This window comes from Pavona decussata, unplaced genomic scaffold (genome assembly GCF_977016875.1).
Source record: "Pavona decussata unplaced genomic scaffold, jaPavDecu1.1 SCAFFOLD_391, whole genome shotgun sequence".
Taxonomy (NCBI): Eukaryota; Metazoa; Cnidaria; class Anthozoa; order Scleractinia; family Agariciidae; genus Pavona; species Pavona decussata.
Genome location: NW_028145763.1, coordinates 541,793 through 560,000, shown reverse-complemented (window position 1 = coordinate 560,000; position 18,208 = coordinate 541,793). Strand labels below are relative to the sequence as shown.

The 18,208-nt window shown below is 38.3% G+C and overlaps 1 protein-coding gene across 2 annotated transcripts in view; it reads left to right on the top strand.

Moving 5' to 3' along the window:
* LOC146451235 (putative skeletal organic matrix protein 5) overlaps positions 1–14,427 on the top strand; it is a 20,134-nt gene extending 5,707 nt beyond the window's left edge. Inside the window, exons 1-5 of one of the 2 annotated variants that reach the window (XM_085099241.1) lie at positions 8,427–8,578; positions 10,635–10,733; positions 11,984–12,020; positions 13,535–13,667; positions 13,756–14,427. In XM_085099241.1, the coding sequence (XP_084955367.1) occupies positions 10,664–10,733; positions 11,984–12,020; positions 13,535–13,667; positions 13,756–14,274 (759 nt within the window). In that variant the 5' untranslated portion in view covers positions 8,427–8,578; positions 10,635–10,663 and the 3' untranslated portion in view covers positions 14,275–14,427. Of the gene's footprint in view, positions 1–8,426; positions 8,579–10,634; positions 10,734–11,983; positions 12,021–13,534; positions 13,668–13,755 lie in introns of those variants that run through there. The other variant, XM_085099240.1, reaches the window with a different exon arrangement.
* The last annotated feature ends 3,781 nt before the right edge of the window (positions 14,428–18,208 follow it).

Sequence of the window (18,208 nt, the reverse complement as noted above, 5' to 3'; positions counted from 1 at the left end):
TTCTAAATTAAAACCATTTTTAAAAAGATTCAGCATTAAACAGCAACACAAAAATAGTACTGTGGCATTCACTCGAATGGTTACGCTTTTAAAATTAGGATTTTAAAACTACTGACTTCAAAAGTGCTACCTTGTGCAGCATAATAAACGGCACCAGAGGAAAAAAATGCTTAGTAGCTTGCACGGTAAGGTCAACCTTGAGAATTTGGGCTACTGATCTCATAGTGTTCACAAGATCTACAGATAGGCTTTAACACATTATGCTGGCGTAATTTTGAGCTTAATAGTAAAGGGGCACTGTCACCTATTAAAGTGTCACTATGAATAGCCAAAAAACGATTTGTTTAATGGAATTGTTTAAATAACGGTCGAGTTTTGTTTACAATAACCCTACTAGTACACAGAAAGTACTATTAATTATACTTAGCTGCGGATGGCCGGGATGGAAATTCATTTCAACTTGAGAAAGTTGGCCAACTTTTCCATGTTCTTCTCGTATATTTAGGTGAAGTCGCTAAAAACTGATTATAGTTTGTTATTCCTAGAAGAAAAAATCTTAATATATTTTTAACGGTGTCGTAAAGGCAATTTCATGTTATAATGAGATTCTTAGTAAAATATTTGAGCAGTTTGAACCAAAATATAAGAAAATAGCCGTGACAGTGAGGCGAAAGAGTCAAGTATTATGCCGGAATAGTGGTGAAGAAACTGTCAATTCTAGTGACATTTCAACATGGCGGACTCTAGCTATTTTTCATCATTATCGACTCCTAACAACTCGTTCCATGCTAACCAAACCAGAGCGATGGAGGATTTTTTCGAGACATCGCTTATGCTTAAAAAAAAAAAAACAGGTGTTAAAAATAAACAAATGTTACTGTAGAAGTTAAAATCATGACTTTTTATCTGAGCATAGAGCGCGGTTTTCAATTGAGTGTCGAAAGTAATTTCACGTTTGATTTGGCTTTGCATTACTACGCGCTGTGATTGGTTAACAAAACTCGCGCCACTTACTCAACCAATGGGAATCCAAACCAATCGTGTTTTGGCCGCACGTGTTTTCCCGCGCTTTGCACCAGTTACATGTATTTGCTTCGAATTCTGATTGGCTGGTTGTTGTGTTTACATCTGCTGCGATTGGCCAGAGTAATTGCCATGGCTATGGTTTTACGACACTCAATTGGAAACCGCCCTAATGGAGTATAATACTGACTGACGCCTTTTCGACCATAATAGTGTGTTAGCACCGGCTAATCAAGCATGTGCATAATAATTTAAAAATTCTAGACGAATGTGCAAAATCCCTATCTAAAGACCTGTTTACTAGATTAGGGTGGGCAATTCAGAATGCTTACTTCACCCCCCCCCCCCCCCCCACCCAACTTGTACAAGTGCACAATCTTCCGCCCTGCCCCATCTAGCTCCATGTTGTACAAGTAACTGGCCCAAAAGTGCTTTCCTTTTCTGATTATTTATTTTTTTCTTCTCAAAATATACGCTGGATATTTTATGTAATATTTCCAGGAGAAATTGCATCATGATCATCTTAAGCGCTGAAAAGGTTGATACTGCAAAAAATGTTTTTTCAAACTAAGGTTTTTCTCGAAAAAGTGAAACTGCACTAAAGTGAGATGCCATCAGTTTACTACAGTCTTTAAACTTCAGCCAGCTTTATATTTCTTTTTCACTTTTCTCTCTTATTTTTTATCGAGATTTGAAATGTTTAATTTGGCATCCTTTGCAATAGAAAAACAAGTTCGTTAACATATCAACTGACATATATGATGTTTGATGAAGCTTAGAATATTCATGTCTGGACGATTCCTGAAGAACTTGTAAATTAACACATCTCAGTCTGTGTTGGCTTCTGAATAAATTTAAGCACTCACCAAAATTTCTTTAATTTCTGCGGTTGTCTCTGTCCAAACGCCTTTTTTTCTGTAAAGCAAAGCCAAATGAGTTACCCCTTTTGTATATATTGATTTTTATGTCAGCGTGAAAACATTTCCATAGTCAAGAACTTGATTTTTGTTCTGTTGCGTTTCCTTTGATTAAAGGGGAAGTATCATGGTTTTTTTTTAAAATATCTTTTGTTAAAAATGATTAAATAAGACCTTCAATCACCTGCCAAATAATTTTAGAATGACGAGAGGAACGAAATCAACTCAATTCTGGAAAAAAAAAAACAACTTGTGATATGTTCTAGCGCATTTTGGAAACAAAAATGCGAAAACTTGAAAAACATTAGCCTAATATTTTTCAAGTTTCAATCCAAACCGGCCTACCCTGTCTCTGGCCAGAGGCACTAATCGACAGTTTTATTGCACTGGGGTGATAATTTTTAACAAACTTGACAATTATTTCGTTGTTTCTGCTGACGGTCAAACATTTTTGGGTTTTGAAAGGACAGTAAATTTTCGTGATACTTCCCCTTTAAGCTTTGCGTTACACTATCAAAAATGAAGATTTGATCATGCAGGTTAGCGTGAGTGTATGAAGCTTGAAGTTATTCGCGGAGTTAGACGGCGTTTAATTATACGCGAAAAAGTCAGGAATTATTTCGCCAAGACCAGTGGCCAAGTCTTCAAATATTTATAGCTCTCTGCGTCGACTTGTCGAAAAGAATTAAAAAAAAAAAAAACACGATTACACAAGAAAATAACAAATCAGTGTTTTTAGAAAAAATCATCTAAAATTTCTTTCCCCGAGAGGGATAGATTAAGTTGAATTTTTCTTGTTTTTATAAGGATGTGCAGTTTGAATAAATAATCGCTGTTATCTTAACCATTGATTAGCAGTCTTTGATATTCCTAACCACTACCCCGTTGAAACCAGCATGACATTCAAAGACATCGGGCAAATTTATTTGGTTGACAATTGTTTACAAACGCACCTGATTATATGTGATTATTAGCAAATAAACTTGACAATTCAACAAATTTCTCGCTATGGTGGCAAGCTGCTTTTTTAAACTCGCTTGGAGAATGAAACGATCGAAGATACAAACGCGCGCAAAAACGTCACCCGGCGAAATGAGAAAGTATTTTTGAGTTTTGAACTACAAAAAAATAATAATGATAAAGAAATCAATCTTCCGGTGCTGTGGTCAACAGAAAAAGATAACATCAAACATAATTCTCTGACGGTGCAAGCTTAAATTTTTAGCGTTACGAAAACAATACTGATAATAACAATATTTGAGACGGCGATCTAAAGCAAACATTGCCAATTTTCGTTCTTTTTGTGTTTGTTGTGAAATTGAAAAAATATATTGAATTCATTCTAAGAAATCTAAAATTAATTTTAATTAGTTCAAACTAAAAGTGAAAACTTGCTTTTGTTCAAAATCAATTTTCCGCTTTTTTCAGTTTTTCATTAAGGACTTTTCAGCCTTCCCCAAGCCGAAAAAAGAAAAGGGCGAAACACACAAAGGCAATTATCATAGTTGACATTATTGATAAAATTCACCTGCAGCAAAAAACTTTTACCGTCGTCATACAGTTTACAAGCATTGCTTGTCACCACTGAAACAAGTGCGCCGGGACAATTTGTCATATTTTCTCCCCCGAAACGGTAATATTTTCTTCCTCGTTGCAAGCTTGGAAGTTGTCAAAATGTCATGTTGCCATTAGCAACACAGGTAAGACTTCAGTTTGGTTTTGATTGACAGCATCTGGAGAAAGAATAAATTGAATAGTGTCTCTACTACGTTTGCGCAATTTATGACTTTGGCGGCGGGAAAAGCAGATAATCAAGCTACAGTAATTTTATAGAACAATGTATGGCGTTTTATGTCTAGATTGAAGATCAATCAAATTTGTTACCCCCAGTTTTCGTTTTGGACTGCAACAAGCTCTTGCTAAGATCTGCTTTTCCTCCAAATTCACAAACCGCACAAAAATATCTTTTTGTTAAGTAGTGGGTACCGTCTTTTAAGAAACCTGAGATTCTAGGACTATTTCGAGCTGCGCAGAACGAATGCGCAGTACAAAGGGAGACAGTTCCTCAATTGATATGTTACTTTGGTGCGCTGTTTTCAAAAGCTACTTTGTATCACGATCACTCAAAACACACTTTGTTGGGGATTTTAAGTAATCATTGTTTCTTTAGAGCAGTTTTCTTTTCTCAAGAATAGCTAGGTTTTTCATTACGAAATCGTGCCCATTTTAACACGTCGCTCGTGAATTGAAAGTAATTTGCATATCGAGCGGCACGGCGGAAACACACTGCAAATGTAATTTTCAATCAACGAAGCGTGTTTTTACGGCAATATACTGCGATTCCAAGCGAAAATTTTGAATGAAATGGTCCTAAATCAACCACATTCGATGTTCGAACTTTAATACGTTGCTTTCAAAGGGCGCTGCTACCGTAGTCTCCCTTGCAGCCGTTTTTTTGGCTGTCACGCAACGCTCCCCCCTTCTTTTGGGGGGAGCGTTGCGTGACAGCCCAAAAAACGGCTGCGAGGGAGACTATGTTTCAATGGGCGCGATTTTGTAATGTTCACAGCATGTTGTTCACATTTTCACCTGGTGTCAAAGTACAAATTAGTTTAGGGCCAAATAATTGTTTTGTTTTGAAATAACACTGTTTGAAAAAGTGTCTATTTAAATTCGCATTTGCTTGGGTTGCTTTTTTATTTACTATACGCTGTGATTGACTTGCGCCATTTTCCCAAAACCAAAACCAATCGTGACTTGCTCCCACGCGTTTTCCCGCGCTTGGCACTGGTTACTGACATGTATTTACTTCGGGTTCTGATTGGTTCATTGTCTTATTCAACTGCGTTGTGATTGGTCAGAGCAATTTCTTTGGTTTTCGCCGGCTTTACGACATTCAACTGAAAACCGCTCTATTCTGGCACACTGCCAGGTGGGTCTCCAGATAATGGCGAAGTGCATGTCAAAGCAATGGGGTATATCTTGGTGCAGTGATGTCGGCTGGAACCTGCAGCAGTAAAGTCACGATGGCAACAGCAATGGCCTTCAAAAACGCAACAACGGTTAATTAGTGTTATAAGGGGCTTAAAACAGTGGGTTTAAGGGTTTTGTAAAACTGAGAATCAATAAAGACATGCGTGCAAAGTGAAAATGATGTTTCATCTCATTGATGATTTTTCTTGGTTATATTGTTCTTTGTTTAATTCCGGCTTGGGTGAAAGCACTCCGTCTTGGATCAGTATCAGGCCCTTTGAGTTGTGTTCAAACACTCTCCAGCTAGAGTGTCAGAGCTCAAACTTAAAAATTATTTTTGAAAAGATTCAGGCGTCAGCCGCACCACAAGAAAGAACCGGGCCAGTGGCATTCATTCGAATGGTTAATACTCCTTGAAAATTAGGATGGTATCTGCTGATTCTAAAGTCTGTGCGACAGACTTGTATTAAACCGTAAACAATAGCACCAGACTGTTCAATAGCTTGAATAGTCAAAGCTTGTGGATTGATCTAGAGACGGCCGATTGAAAGGTTGGGCGAGTAGCAACACAGTCTGAAAGGACTGTTAAACAGATCATTTGAATGGTCTGGCACTTCATCCACAGACTCAAAATGTCGACCAACCTTGCAATTTAGAGCATTAAAAAATATCCACAGGGATCAAGGGTACGGTTGAATAGAGACAAGAGACTCAAAAAGCTACAATAGAACCACCTTGCACACCACATAATAAACTGCATCACAGGACATTGCTGCTTATTAGAAGTAGCTTTCATCTGAATGGTCGCATTTTAGGATTACATCCACAGACTCAAAACTTTGAACCGCCTTGCAAATGTAAAGCATAACAAAAATAATGAACGAAAATCCAGGAGAGGTCAATGATACGGATCAGCGGTCGACTTCATTTGAATGGTAGCACTTTAGGATTACATCTACATTCTCAACAGCTAGAACCACCTTGTACATAATAATAAAAAAAACATCACAGGAAAGTACTGCTCAGTAGCTTTCATTTGAGTGATCACACATTAGGATTTCATCTACAGTCTCAAAAGCTAGGACCACCTTGTACAGCATAATAAACAACACCAAAGGATGTAGCTTTCATTTGAATGATCACACTTTAGGATTTCATCCACAGACTTAAAAGCTAGAACCACTTTGTACATCATAATAAAAAAAAACCAAAGGAAAGAGCTGCTCAGTAGCTTTCATTTGAATGATCACACTTTAGGATTTTATCCACAGACTTAAAAGTTAGAACCGCCTTGTGCAGAATAATAAACAGCACCACAGGAAAGAACTACTCAGTAGCATTCATTTGAATGGACTCACTTTAGGATTTCATCCAAAGACTTAAAAGCTAGAACCACCTTGAGCAGAATAATAAACAGCACCACAAGAAAGTACTATAAACTAAATTCGATTTTGAGACGGCATTACGATTTTATATTGACGGCTAGTCGAAAGAAAATATATTCCGTATTGGGCGGAGCCCAATCACCTTCACCTTCACCCACCCACTTCGTGCCATGTGGCACATAAGGCCTCAACACAACTTCACCAACCAGCTCTGTCAGCCGCTGCAATTTGTACCTCACTCCAATCCTTCCATTTAGCCTTTTCCCTTTCCCTCTCCGCCGTCCTCCTCCATGTTGTCCTTGGTCTGCCCCGTTTTCGTCTCCCTTCCGGTTCTTTCCTCATGATGTGGCCGATGAATTTCCATCTGCGCCTTCTCACGTCCGCACTGAGATTTTCCATCTCAGCCATCATCAGGACTTCTTTGTTTATAATTCTTTTCTGCCAGCGTATTTTAAATATCCGTCTAAGACATCTGCTTTGGAAGACTTCGATTTATATATATTGACGGCTAGTTGGAAGAAAATATATTTTCTCCCAAAGCCGTTAATATAGAGTCGTAATGCCGTCTCAAAATCGAATTTAGTTTTTTATCGCGATACTGACATTTTGTTGGAGAGAGGAAACGGATAAAGTACAAATCGTGTGCTGATTGAAAGAGAAATTCTTTCTTCAGTTAAACTGTAGTCATGGTAATATCCGTGCGCGAAATTTGTTCTCGGGGCGGGTTGTTTGAATTTTTGGCTTTAATTTTTACGTCAAAGCAAAGAAAATGTAAAAATTTATAGTCCATAAAGCACCTACCATTGATGAAATAGACGAGCTAGTAGGTTTGAACATTTTACCAGCAAATTTTATTGAAAACTTGTTACCGCCGAGATATAAACAACAACATGAAAACAAGCATGATAAAGTGATCGATTTGATTATGAAAATTACGGGTAGAATCATATTTACAACGTTGAACTTGAACATTAATATTCTTGTTATCTGTTGAACATTATATTTTGACCTGATGATGGTGTCATGAGGACACCGAAACGTTGTAAATATGATTCTACCCGTAATTTTCATAATCAACATGAAAACAGTGATGAATAAACCTCACAACAGTGTTATTACCAAAATAAACAAGCTTTCGTGCAAGCATAGGTGTTATTTTGATCTTCCTTAGTTAATTCCTCAGATACATAGGAAGTGTCGCTTTGTCATAACAGTGAATGGCCGGATTATCTCCAATTCACCCTTTCCCGCCTTTTTACAGCCCCTATGCAAAGATACTATGGGAAACTTATCTTACACGTTATACAATTAAAATTGTATCTCGTAATTGTTTTGTGATCAGCCTTGTTATGTAAGAGAAGGGCATAATTTATTTTCATTAAAATTAACGAGAGAAAGTTCTATTCATAAAATATCCACATATTGTAACTACCCGGCAATAGCAAGCTTAAATGATCATGACTATATATAAATAACGTTTTTAATCGCGGCACGGAGGTATACTAACAAAGTTCGGTTTTCTAATTTGAGAGACACGCAAATAGTAAATTATAATCTCTACAGCTTCAATTCCAGTGCGTCTCCTACGCACCCTATACACATGGAGCCGAGAGTGCATAACAGGCATCCTCTTAATCGAATGCGCCCCTTTAAGATCAGGGCCTAATAAACTTTGTCGAAAAATATTTTATTTTCACTAAGGCAAAGAATATTTCCGTTTAGAAACTCAGCGCCAGCATATTTTTATTAATATAAGTAAATTCTGACCAAACGTCGTCGGATTGGAAGTTGGATTGCGTGTAAATGGATGTTGTGAAATTAAGATGATTATTAAAGATAAAAAATATAAAAATAACCAAACGTCTTCCGCACGCAGATAGACAGCCTGAGAAAGGCAAATGGATGATCTCTGTATAGCTTCAATTCCAATGTGTTCCTTCCACAGGCTCTACCCAAAGATAGTTCGAAGCAGACATCCCGTGCAGTTCTCCACTGCAGCTTTATTCTTGTATCCTTAAAATTCCCTTCCGTGACGACTAATTTCCCGTTTCCCCGGTGATCAATTAATTAAGAGAGATTACGGTGATTCCATGCCGATAACTTTATTTTAAATCAGATTGCATTGAAAATTTTGGTACCTAAGATGAGGCACCTTGGATACCAGAGGGCATAAAACAGAGATGCATCATGTTTGCGTTTGACTGTACAGGAGAGAGCGTTTAGTGGATATCAAGAGAGCCAAGATTGTCCCCTTGTTCTTTTGAAAAACATTTATCAGAGGTAAGGCTAACTAACTTTTATACCATCAAAATGACGATGTCTTGTAAACCCTTTGTACGTCAACTTGGAGCTTTTTCAAGTAAAACATTTAGATTAAGATTTAGATTTTGCTTTGAAGGATACTCTGAGAGGGCTCCACGAACATCTTACAGTCAGTATTTGCTTGTTTTCAATTCTCGAAAAGAATATAATGTCCTCTCTTTACACAAGACATCGCTTTTCATAGCTACTGACGAAGTGAGCCTTGATATCACGGGCGCCAGAGAAGATCCCGAAATTCACGTGCAAACTTAAAACAGAGCTTAGGCTGGAGTTTAGCATCTGTGTTGTTTCTTTACGATGCCTAACGGCTAAAACCAAAGTTTCAAAATTATATCCTGGTTTGGCTTGGCTTATTAAGACTCTTGAAACTTCCCGGCTTTTATATGAAGCTGGTCTGGGCGAACTAAGGTGTTCGGCAATTATTAGAAACGACAGTGGCTCCATGGCAGGTCTTCGACAAATAATTATTTGTTTGTGGTCTGCAGAGGTTTAGGTTGTGTTTCTTCACGCTCTAGCGAAGCCGGCTGACGCTCGAAACGCCAACGAAACACTCGATCTGATTTCTTCAAGGGCAACCAGCGCCGGATCGTTTAGGTAAATTATCTGTTCGGAAGGCCCTTGATCCCGCACAATTTTCGGTGAAAGGGAATTTTCACCTCGAACTTTCGTGATATGGGAAATTTCAGGCCAAGTGTTTTCGGATTGATAGTGTTTTCGGATTGATAAAAATGTCGTTTCGGGTGCCGGGAATATGTCAGCTAAGGTTTTCGGGAAATAGACAAAGATGCCCTAGTATTTTCGAAAAGACTCAACCTCCCCTAGAACGACCGAACAGATTAAAAATATTGTAGCGCGGCCTGAAATGAACCTACAGAGCTTCAAAGGCACTCCAGATAGACTAAAATTGCGTTTCAAAGGATTTGAGAGAAAACTTTCGTTGTGTCCCCCTGATTTCTTTACGATGCCTAACGGCCAAAACCAAAGTTTCAATATTAGGTCCTGGTTTGGCTTGGTTTTTAAAGACTCTTAAAACTTGTTCACATAAGTCGATGTCAGCCGTATTAGCCAACAATTCATGATCACTATTTCCATAAATCGGTTTTTGAAAAATTTTCCCGGCTTTTATATGAAGCTGGTCTGGGCGAACTAAGGTGTTAGGCAATTTTTAGAAACGACAGTGGCTGCCCGGCAAGTCTTCGATAAACATTTGTTATTGTAAGACATGTTATTATATGTTAATCAACTGGCACGTACGTAAAAAAATGCTTGTGAAGGAAGATACAGAGCCACGTCTGTTTAAACTGAGCATGTAGATAGACAAGTAGCCCTCATGGCAAGTGAATGACTACTTAAAACACAAAGACAAAAAACTACAACAAAGAATATAAGTATCGAAATTATAAGACAATCGACTAATATAATCACTCTTAATTTCGGGTTCTTTTGTTGAACCCATGTTGGTTCAAATGTAAATAACTGCCAACCAGCTGCAACAGTTTCTGTTGTGAGCAGCACGTAGTTGCTCAAGATGAGAACTTTTTCTTTGGGTAACAATTTGAACGATAAAAATGAAACTAATTTGAGATATTTCATGATCATCTTCATTCGTTCGTTCGTTCGTTCGTTCGTCCGTCCGTCCGTCCGTCCGTCCATCCATCCATCCATCCATCCATCCATCCATCCATCCACCCATTCATTCATTCATTCACTCACTCATTCATTCACTCACTCACTCACTCACTCACTCACTCACTCACCCACCCACCCACCCACCCACCCACTCACTCACTCACTCACTCACTCACTCACTCACTCACTCACTCACTCACTCACTCACTCACTCACTCACTCACTCACTCACTCACTCACTCACTCACTCACTTAGTCGTTCGTTCGTTCGTTCATTCATCTTGCAAGCAAGGAAGCAATAAATCATTCATTCATTCGTTCAATTTCAGAAAAGTAGGTTAGTAGGGTTCATCTGTTTCTGCAATTATTTAATCTTTCTTTTCAGTATCCAGACCTGTTTTTTCGCCATTCACCATGAAGACTGTGTTTGTTCTTCTGACGCTTGTGATAAGTGTGACGTCACAGTGTTTCAAAGATAACTGCTGTAAGTGATACCATAATGCTTTTAATTATTTGCGGGTCATTTGACGAGAATGCGCAAAAATCTTGCAAAATTGGTCGATGCATGGAATTTTTCGAAGTAAAATTTTCGCGCCATTAAGGACGCTGCTTGCTCTTGATACTTCGCATACGTTCTACCCATCTCGGGATGGTCTCTGGCCTCATTTGGTCAAAGAGCAGATAGCTTTATCCAGCGGATAAGTCACTATCCTATGGATAAATTATGTGCTGGATAGTATTATCTGCTCTTTAAACAACTTGGGCCTTATTTTTTGTGTACGGTGCCTACTAATTCAAAGGTATTTTAGAAAAGCTTCAGCGACTCTGCGAGGAAAAGAAGATCTTAGCAAGGGTTATTGAAATCCAAAAAGAAAACCACACAACCACGCATTTTTCAGAGATAAATAATCAGTTCAATTTCGATAAAATGGGCGTGACATTGTTATGCATTTTAAAAGTTTTTAGAACTGTTCTTTCGGCAAAAAGTGGGAATCATCATTCCACTTATACTACTAAGTATTACATGTACAGATATAGCAACTAATTAATATCGCTCATGAAAGCAATTTGATGTGTATTATTTTCTCCCTACTGTATATTCTTTTATTAGCCATAGAAACGTTGAGACGACGTTGTAAAGCCTTAACTCTATCTAGAGATGAACGGGGAGGGGGGCTGATTATACCCGCGGCGACTTTGAACCCGCATGACATTTAATTGGTCGGTTAATGATGATTGACTTGACTTCAGAGAATAACTTTTAAGAATGATGCAAAATCACTTTTCCCATAACGTTTATGGGAGTTTAGCTCATATTAGTGTTCCTTTATTGGTCTTGGTTACTTGTCCTTCAATTTTGGCGCTTTCCTGAAGTTTTGGGAAATTCAGAAATCAAAGATGGCGCAGCCAAGATTGCCGCCATTTGGCAATAATGACCAAATAACCACCTTAAATGACGTCATCACTTCACGATGCGGACATACTTTCTATCCTCTAAGTGTCACTGTCATAGTATTTATTCTTCTGAAATTATGGAGGGGGGCATAATCCCCCCTTTTCCCCGGCCCCAAGCAGAAAACCAAACAAAAGCCCGTTCTAGTTAGGGTTAAGGCAGAAAAGGCAGTCAGAGGGATTTGCCCAGGTAAACAGAACTCATCTCGATAATTTTTCTTGCTGTTTGAATTTTGTAACATCTCTGAATTTCAAACTTACACTAACACATTTTTTTTACAGATCCCTCTTCTTGCAACGAACTGTACGAGAAATATCCGTAAGTTGACAAGCGCAGCCGGCTGACGTAGTTAATTTGAGCTAAAACAAGTAACAATTATTGGCGTGTATACATCTCTTCTTCGCATCGTTCAATCTGAAGGACATCGACAACTTTTACATTCATTTCGTTTAACCTTTTCTAGTTTTAGTGCAAAAGAAAATCGACATTCAGAACGAATTAATTGACAAACAGTTTCGCGGGCCTTCAAAAAATTACAGTGATTCTAGATTCCTTATAAGTTATTTAGTAAAAAATATTGTTATCCGTCGAACAGTGTACAATGTTCCGGAGAGTTCAAGTTAACCGATAAAGGAGAGATTTAATTTGTGGCTGCGCCTATCAATTACCTCTTCATCCCTTTCTTAGTTATTAGTCTGTTATTAAACCAAGTCCAAATAATTCGGCCGATCACATCAAGTTGTATAAATAGCACAATAAGCCAATCAGAAGTCAAGGCGAATACATGTAACCAGCGCCAATAAAGTGCGTCAATTTTATTCTGGGATATCATAACGCCACTGAATGGTACCTGTAAACTAACGGGGATGTCAATGATAATTTGTAGCGACAAAAGCAGAGTACATGTGCGGTATGGTCTAATCAAAACGAAATCGCTATCAAATCATCAATAAATTATTGGTTTTATCTTTTAAGAGGGGAAGTATCATGGGGTTTTTGACCAGTTTATTTACAAAATTGTGAAATAAGGCTTTCGCATAGCTACAAAATAATTCTACAACAACGAATGGAAAGACATCAACTCAGTTCAGTTGAAAGGATCGGGACAACTCGTGGTCTGTTCTAGTGCGAGAACTTAAAAATAACGTTAGCCTAACATTCAATCCAGAGGCACTCATCGACAGTTTTATTGTACTGGGGCAATAATTTATAACAAAACTATGCAATGATGTTTGTGTTTCTGGAGCAGACAAACATTTTTGGGTTTTGAAATGATATCAAATTCGCGTGATACTTACCCTTTAAGGCTTTTTACGGCTACTACTACCATGTATATTTTTGATCTTATTAAGATAAAAAACAATACGCATTGTCTTTTAGCGTAGATACAATGTTGAACTGCTGTTTCCTGTGCCTAACACCAAATCTCTCCCTACCCTCGGTGAAAGATCTGATTGCCACCAGCCATGCCACAACGAACTGGTTGTCTTTAAGAAACAGCTGAAGGCTTTGATAGCTCGTAAAGCTTTTTCGTGTTGAGTAGTATTATCTTAGGCATGTGTGGCACATTAATTTTTTTTACGCAAGTCGACTTGTTGTTGTAAATAGCCAGCATATTTGATCATTGTTATGCGAAAATGCAGTTTACAGATGGATAATTTAGTTTTGAAAGTCGCAGCGCCAGTTGAATCATTTGTTGTGATTTCGGAGGTAATCGTTTTAGGCAGTCAGATAGCGAACGAAAGTAAAACACTCAGTAGAAAACTGGGTTGGTCTAGTTTGGATACGCCGAGATCCAAAGAAGTTAGATTCTTTCGTGCTTCTATTTTCAGGTCACTTCCGAGTGGCGTGTACGACCTGAGGCTTGACCCGCGTTCGGAAGTGGTTGCTGTTTACTGTGAAATGGGAAATTCTGAGTGTGGTAGTGGTGGATGGACGCTGGCGATGAAGATTGATGGTGCAAAGGTTCATTTCTTTCTAGATTCTGCCACATTTTTGCTTCTTCATTTTCTTCTTGCTTATATGAAGAGGTCTTTTCTGTCTTTAATTTCAGGATACCTTCACTTACGATTCCTCTCTCTGGAGTAACAAAGAAAGCTATAACCCTCAAGGAGGGCAGACCGGGCTTGACAAAACCGAAACCAAGCTGCCGACCTACTGGAAGACTCCCTTTACCAAGGTCTGTCTTGGGATGATGGTCGACAACAAAATCAACTTTGCTGCCATCAACCAGACGGCCAGCTCCCTGTACTCACTGATCGCTGACGGTCAATACAGAGCCACCACACTGGGCCGTGACACGTGGAAGTCACTGATTGGGCCTTCAGCTTCCCTACAACTATACTGCAACTTGGAGGGGTTCAACGCTAAGTGTACTATAGCTGGCTTTCCCAAAGCAAGAATCGGTTTCCTTGCTAACAATGAAAACGTCTGCACAACCTGTGACTCCAGAATTGGGTTTGGTACAACAGGAAAGCATGATAACAGCAACACATGTGGGAATGATGCTGCTGTTTATTCAGATAATGGCAACAAGAGTATCAAAGCAATGGGGTATATCTTGGTGCAGTGAGTGATCGCACCTGCAAAGAGTATCCATGGCAACAACAATGGCCTTCAAAAACGCACCAACTGCATGTTAGTATAATAAGGGGCTTAAAACAGTGGGTTTAAGGGATTTGTAAAACTGAGAATAAACAAACACTTGCGTGCAAGGTCAAAAATGTTTTGTCTCGTGTCTTTGATGATTTTTCTTGGTTATTCTTCTTTGTTTAATTCCGGTTTGGGTGATAGCACTCGTCCGTCTTGGATCAGAATCAGGCCCTTTGAGTTGTGTTCAAACACTCTTTACCTAGATTGTGAGAGCTCTGGGAATATTTCTAAATTAAAATCATTTTGAAAGAGATTCAGAATTAAACAGCACCACAAAAAGAGTACTGGCCCGTGGCATTCATTCGAATTAGGATTTTAAAACTACTGACTCAAAACTGCTACCTTGTGCACCATAATAAACGGCACGGCATAGTGTTACTATGAATAGCCGAAATACCATTTGTTTCAATGAGAATTGTTTAAATAACGGTCGAGTTTTGTTTACATTAACCCTACTAGTACACAGAAAGTACTATTAATTATACTTAGCTGCGGATGGCTGGGATGGAAATTCATTTCAACTTGAGAAAGTTGGCCAACTTTTCCATGTTCTTCTCGTATATTTAGGGGAAGTCGCTAAAAACTGATTATATATATGCGTTATTGAGCAAGCGTGAGGTCAAGATGGCTGGATATTGGCCAGGTTCTTTTTTTGCGTTTTTATGGACCTCGACTTCGTCTCGGTCCATAAAAACGCAAAAAAAGAACCTGGCCAATATCCAGCCATCTTGACCGAACAAGCTTGGTCAATAAAGGATTTATTATATGGCTTTACCTTCAAGTTAAAACTACAACAACAAAACAAAACAGGACATGAAACTGCTCTACTCGGAAAGAAATTCTTCATAGCCGGCCGGTGCAAGATTTATTTTCAGTGCATTTTTGGATTAGCCTGTAATCGTGGAAAACAAGGAATCCTAAATTATCTTAGTGCTCTAACAGTTATAATGGCATAAAGGGAGTATACAATTATTGAGAACGAAAAATTTAGATTTTTGCAAGAGCGGGAAGATTTTAATAGAATCCGGCAAACTCGCCATTTTCAGCCGATCGCGCGGTGGCGTAAATAATAAACATTTTACACAGTTTTCGGCTTCCAATCATTAATTCTTGAATGAAACAATAGATTTTGAGATTATATGCAAACATAAGCCGAAAAAAAGAGTGGGGTAAATCAGAAAACTGGGCGAAACTTTGATAAGGTTTAAGTGTTTACAACAAGCAAGACGCGGCTAAATTAAAAACGTGAGCTTCTTCGGCGAACTTGAGAAAAATACTTTTCTGAACTGCTCTAAACACTTAACGCAACTTCCACTACGCTATGATTTAAATACAGTCATTGTAAACCTAGAGAATCAACTCTATCTAAAATACTACACGCAGAGCAACTCACCGGTTCAACTCACATTCATTGTAGCTGAAACAAAATTTTCACTACACCAGGACGATTCCATTCTCTTTCCTTTCCTTTAGGTAAATGTTGAGAGTTAACCGAACTTTTTAGTGAGCGTTTTCCCCCAAAACAACGAGAAAATCGAAGGAAAGATTGCATTGTTGTTGGGATTAAACTTTCAATGCCAAGCGAACGGGCAACGGGTGATCCCGAGCGGGCAAGATAGCTCCATCTTGCCCGCTCCGGTAGCCAATCACAGCGCAGGATTTGACTCATCTTGCCCGCTCGCAGAGCCAGCCATATAATAAAGTTTGTTATTTCTAGAAGAAAAAACCCTAATATATTTTTAACGGTGTCGTAAGGGCAAATTCTTGTTATAAACCAGATTCTTAGTAAAACATTTGAACGGTTTGAACCAAAATATAAGAAAATGGCCGTGACAGTGAGGCGAAAGAGTCAAGTATTATGCCGGAATAGTGGTGAAGAAACTGTCAATTCTAGTGACATTTCAACATGGCGGACTCTAGCTATTCTTCATCATTATCGACTCCTAACAACTCATTCCATGCTAACCAAAGCAGAGCGATGGAGGATTTTTTCGAGACATCGCTTATGCTTAAAAAAAAAACAGGTGTTAAAAATAAACAAATGTTACTGTAGAAGTTAAAATCTTGACTTTTTATCTGAGCATAGAGCGCGGTTTTCAATTGAGTGTCGAAAGTAATTTCACGTTTGATTTGGTTTTGCATTACTACGCGCTGTGATTGGTTAACAAAACTCGCGCCACTTTCTCAACCAATAGGAATCCAAACCAATCGTGTTTTGGCCGCACGTGTTTTCCCGCGCTTTGCACCAGTTACATGTATGTGCTTCGAATTCTGATTGACTGGTTGTTGTGTTTACATCTGTTGCGATTGGCCAGAGTAATTGCCATGGCTATGGTTTTACGACACTCAATTAGAAACCGCCCTAATGGAGTATAATACTGACTGACGCCTTTTCGACCATAATAGTGTGTTAGCACCGGCTAATCAAGCATGTGCATAATAATTTAAAATTTCTAGACGAATGTGCAAAACCCCTATCTAAAGACCTGTTTACTAGATTAGGGTGGGCAATTCAGAATGCTTACTTCACCCCCCCCCCCCCCCCACCCAGCTTGTACAAGTGCACAATCTTCCGCCCTGCCCCATCTAGCTCCATGTTGTACAAGTAACTGGCCCAAAAGTGCTTTCCTTTTCTGATTATTTTTTTTTTCTTCTCAAAATATACGCTGGATATTTTATGTAATATTTCCAGGAGAAATTGCATCATGATCATCTTAAGCGCTGAAAAGGTTGATACTGCAAAAAATGTTTTTTCAAACTAAGGTTTTTCTCGAAAAAGTGAAACTGCGCTAAAGTGAGATGCCATCAGTTTACTACAGTCTTTAAACTTCAGCCAGCTTTATATTTCTTTTTCACTTTTCTCCCTTATTTTTTATCGCGATGTGAAATGTTTAATTTGGCATCCTTTGCAATAGAAAAACAAATTCGTTAACATATCAACTGACATATATGATGTTTGATGAAGCTTAGAATATTCATGTCTGGACGATTCCTGAAGAACTTGTAAATTAACACATCTCAGTCTGTGTTGGCTTCTGAATAAATTTAAGCACTCACCAAAATTTCTTTAATTTCTGTTGTCTCTGTCCAAACGCTTTTTTTTCTGTAAAGCAAAGCCAAATGAGTTACCCCTTTTGTATTGTATATATTTATTTTTATGTCAGCGTGAAAACATTTCCATAGTCAAGAATTTGATTTTTGTTCTGTTGCGTTTCCTTTGATTAAAGGGGAAGTATCATGGTTTTTTTTTAAAAATGTCTTTTGTTAAAAATGATTAAATAAGACCTTCAATCACCTGCGAAATAATTTTAGAATGACGAGAGGAACGAAATCAACTCAATTCTGGAAAAAAAAAACAACTTGTGATCTGTTCTAGCGCATTTTGGAAACAAAAATGCGAAAACTTGAAAAACATTAGCCTAATATTTTTCAAGTTTCAATCCAAACCGGCCTACCCTGTCTCTGGCCAGAGGCACTAATCGACAGTTTTATTGCACTGGGGTGATAATTTTTAACAAACTTGACAATTATTTCGTTGTTTCTGCTGACGGTCAAACATTTTTGGGTTTTGAAATGACAGTAAATCTTCCCCTTTAAGCTTTGTGTTACACTATCAAAAATGAAGATTTGATCATGCAGGTTAGCGTGAGTGTATGAAGCTTGAAGTTATTCGCGGAGTTAGACGGCGTTTAATTATACGCGAAAAAGTCAGGAATTATTTCGCCAAGATCAGTCGCAAAGTCTTCAAATATTTATAGCTCTCTGCGTCGACTTGTCGAAAAGAATTAAAAAAAAAAAAAACACGATTATACAAGAAAATAACAAATCAGTGTTTTTAGAAAAAATCATCTAAA